This window comes from Electrona antarctica, assembly GCF_951216825.1.
Source record: "Electrona antarctica genome assembly, chromosome: 4".
Lineage (NCBI taxonomy): Eukaryota > Metazoa > Chordata > Actinopteri > Myctophiformes > Myctophidae > Electrona > Electrona antarctica.
In genome coordinates this window covers 13,556,411-13,558,592 of record NC_136809.1, presented here as the reverse complement: position 1 = coordinate 13,558,592, position 2,182 = coordinate 13,556,411, and the positions used below count along the sequence as shown (strand labels likewise).

Below are 2,182 nucleotides of genomic sequence, written 5' to 3'. Positions count from 1 at the left end.
GATCACAATCTTTCACAGTCTGATTTATGGTTAACTCCCTCTCTTATGGTTATTAGCTATATTGACAGGTTACACATTATTGCATCTTTACACTGTATTTCATCACTACTAGTATCCTCCTGTCAATACAAATATTTCAATAATGTATGAGATCGTGTGGGAGTGAGTGGGTTCTTACCTTGTCGATGCAATGTCTATAGATACTCATTTTTCCCTTTGTCCTTCCTCCTGTAATTGCATTGTATCACAACACTCTTCCTAGACGAGTTATTCTAAGTTTTTAGTGAGTTAGTCAATATCGCCATATTAACCATGCCATGCACACTGGGAAAGGAAGATATTCATTAAATTGTCAACACATTTAGACCATCTCATTGATTCACCATCCAGTCCTGGAAAGTAGGAAAGAACAATTTTCATTAGAATGACTTCACCTAAAAATAACACTGTTGTACACAGTGATACCTTAAAACATTTTACTTACTTATAGGCCTACTCGATAAACATCACATTCCACACATACCCGGGCCATTCATTCTCCACACTTGCCACTGCGTAGGTCTTCATTCTACTTCGCTCCATATCACACCAAATCTGTGTAGTGGCCTAACCCATAGGTCGCCACTTGACCCCCGGCTGGGCCCCACCTGTCTGCTTAACTTGGTTGCTTCCTTTTACATGTGTCACAGACACTCTTGTTGTCACAATTTCTTTTAGACTGGTGACCTGATTTCATGCCCCCCATGAAGACAAGTTAATGTTACCTAGTTAGGTTGACATGACAACCCTAGGACCCGTAATTGCTAGGACCCTTAATTAAACCAAAACATCCAGAGGTTCAGTCGGTCGGTCGGGGTATCGGGATGTCAGCGGGCCAGGACAATATGTCTGAATAGAAGAAAAGCCTTTTAACTTTTATAGCAATACTGGATTCCTTCTCAGTATCAGACATGGGGCAGTGCGGCATAACGTCGTCAAAGACGGTGTTGGTCTTTCTAAATCTGATATTTTGGGCAGCAGCTGGTATTTTATGCTATGTTGGAGCCTATGGGCCCTATTATGCGTGTCTTAAGTACCAGGTCTTATGACTTAACTTAAGACCTGGAGGCGTGGTCAATGCTGTTTGGCCACTCAGAATAGCCAAATGGCATTGATCACGCCTCCAGGTCTTAAGTTAAGTAATAAGACCTGGTACTTAAGACATGCATAATAGGGCCCTTCGTGTTCATCACATATGATGACTATGACCACTTCTTTGAGGATGTGTATACCTTTATCCCTGCTGTGACCATCATCGCTGTCGGAGCCCTCTTGTTCATTATTGGACTCATTGGATGCTGTGCTACAGTACGAGAGAGCTACTGTGGACTTGCAACGTTTGTGATCATCCTTCTGCTGGTGTTCATGACGGAAGTGGCTGTGGTGGTTCTTGGATATATTTACAGAGCAAAGGTTGAAGATGAGGTTAACGGTTCCATCCGGAACGTGTATGACGAGTACAGTGGCACCAACAGTGATGCCCCGAGCCGTGCCATCGACTATGTGCAGAGACAGCTTCAGTGCTGCGGAATCCACAATTACTCGGATTGGATGAACACTCGCTGGTTTAATGAAACTAAAAACAACAGCGTCCCCATTAGCTGCTGCAAAAGTAATACAGAAGCCTGCACTGGATCTCTTGCTCATACTGAAGACCTCTACCCGGAGGGATGTGAAGTTCTAGTTGTGAAGAAACTAAAAAAGATCATGATGTATGTCATCTGGGCTGCACTAACATTTGCTGCAATTCAGATGCTGGGGATGCTGTGTGCATGTGTGGTACTCTGCAGGTGGAGCCGAGACCCCGCCTACGAACTACTCATTACTGGGGGAACCTACGCATAAAGTTTCCTTCTAACAATAATACGTTCACAGACGTGCACTAAGAGTGACTTAAACCGGTTTTGACCGAGAACATGAAAACAAACTATTTTACATACACTAACATCTTACCCTTTTTTTTTTTTTCCTTTTACCTTTTGTTTTTCAAAAAGCTATTGGCCAAATTATTTGAATGGTCAATGGGGAATGAGATTTTACATGTAATCTGCTGCTGTGACTACCTACGTTTTACCCTTTGTTTGAGGTAAGTTAGAATGTGGTCGCTGGACCTTATACTGTATAGAATATGTGGACTGGGTAC

General features: G+C 42.7%; 1 protein-coding gene across 1 annotated transcript; it reads left to right on the top strand.

Moving 5' to 3' along the window:
- Positions 1-950: 950 nt before the first annotated feature.
- On the top strand, positions 951-1,884 carry LOC306921155 (tetraspanin-3-like; the record flags this gene model as incomplete). Its single annotated transcript, XM_079498266.1, has 2 exons — positions 951-1,023; positions 1,214-1,884. The coding sequence occupies 2 exons, from the start codon at positions 951-953 to the stop codon at positions 1,882-1,884; spliced, it is 744 nt and encodes a 247-aa protein (XP_079354392.1).
- Positions 1,885-2,182: the final 298 nt, after the last annotated feature.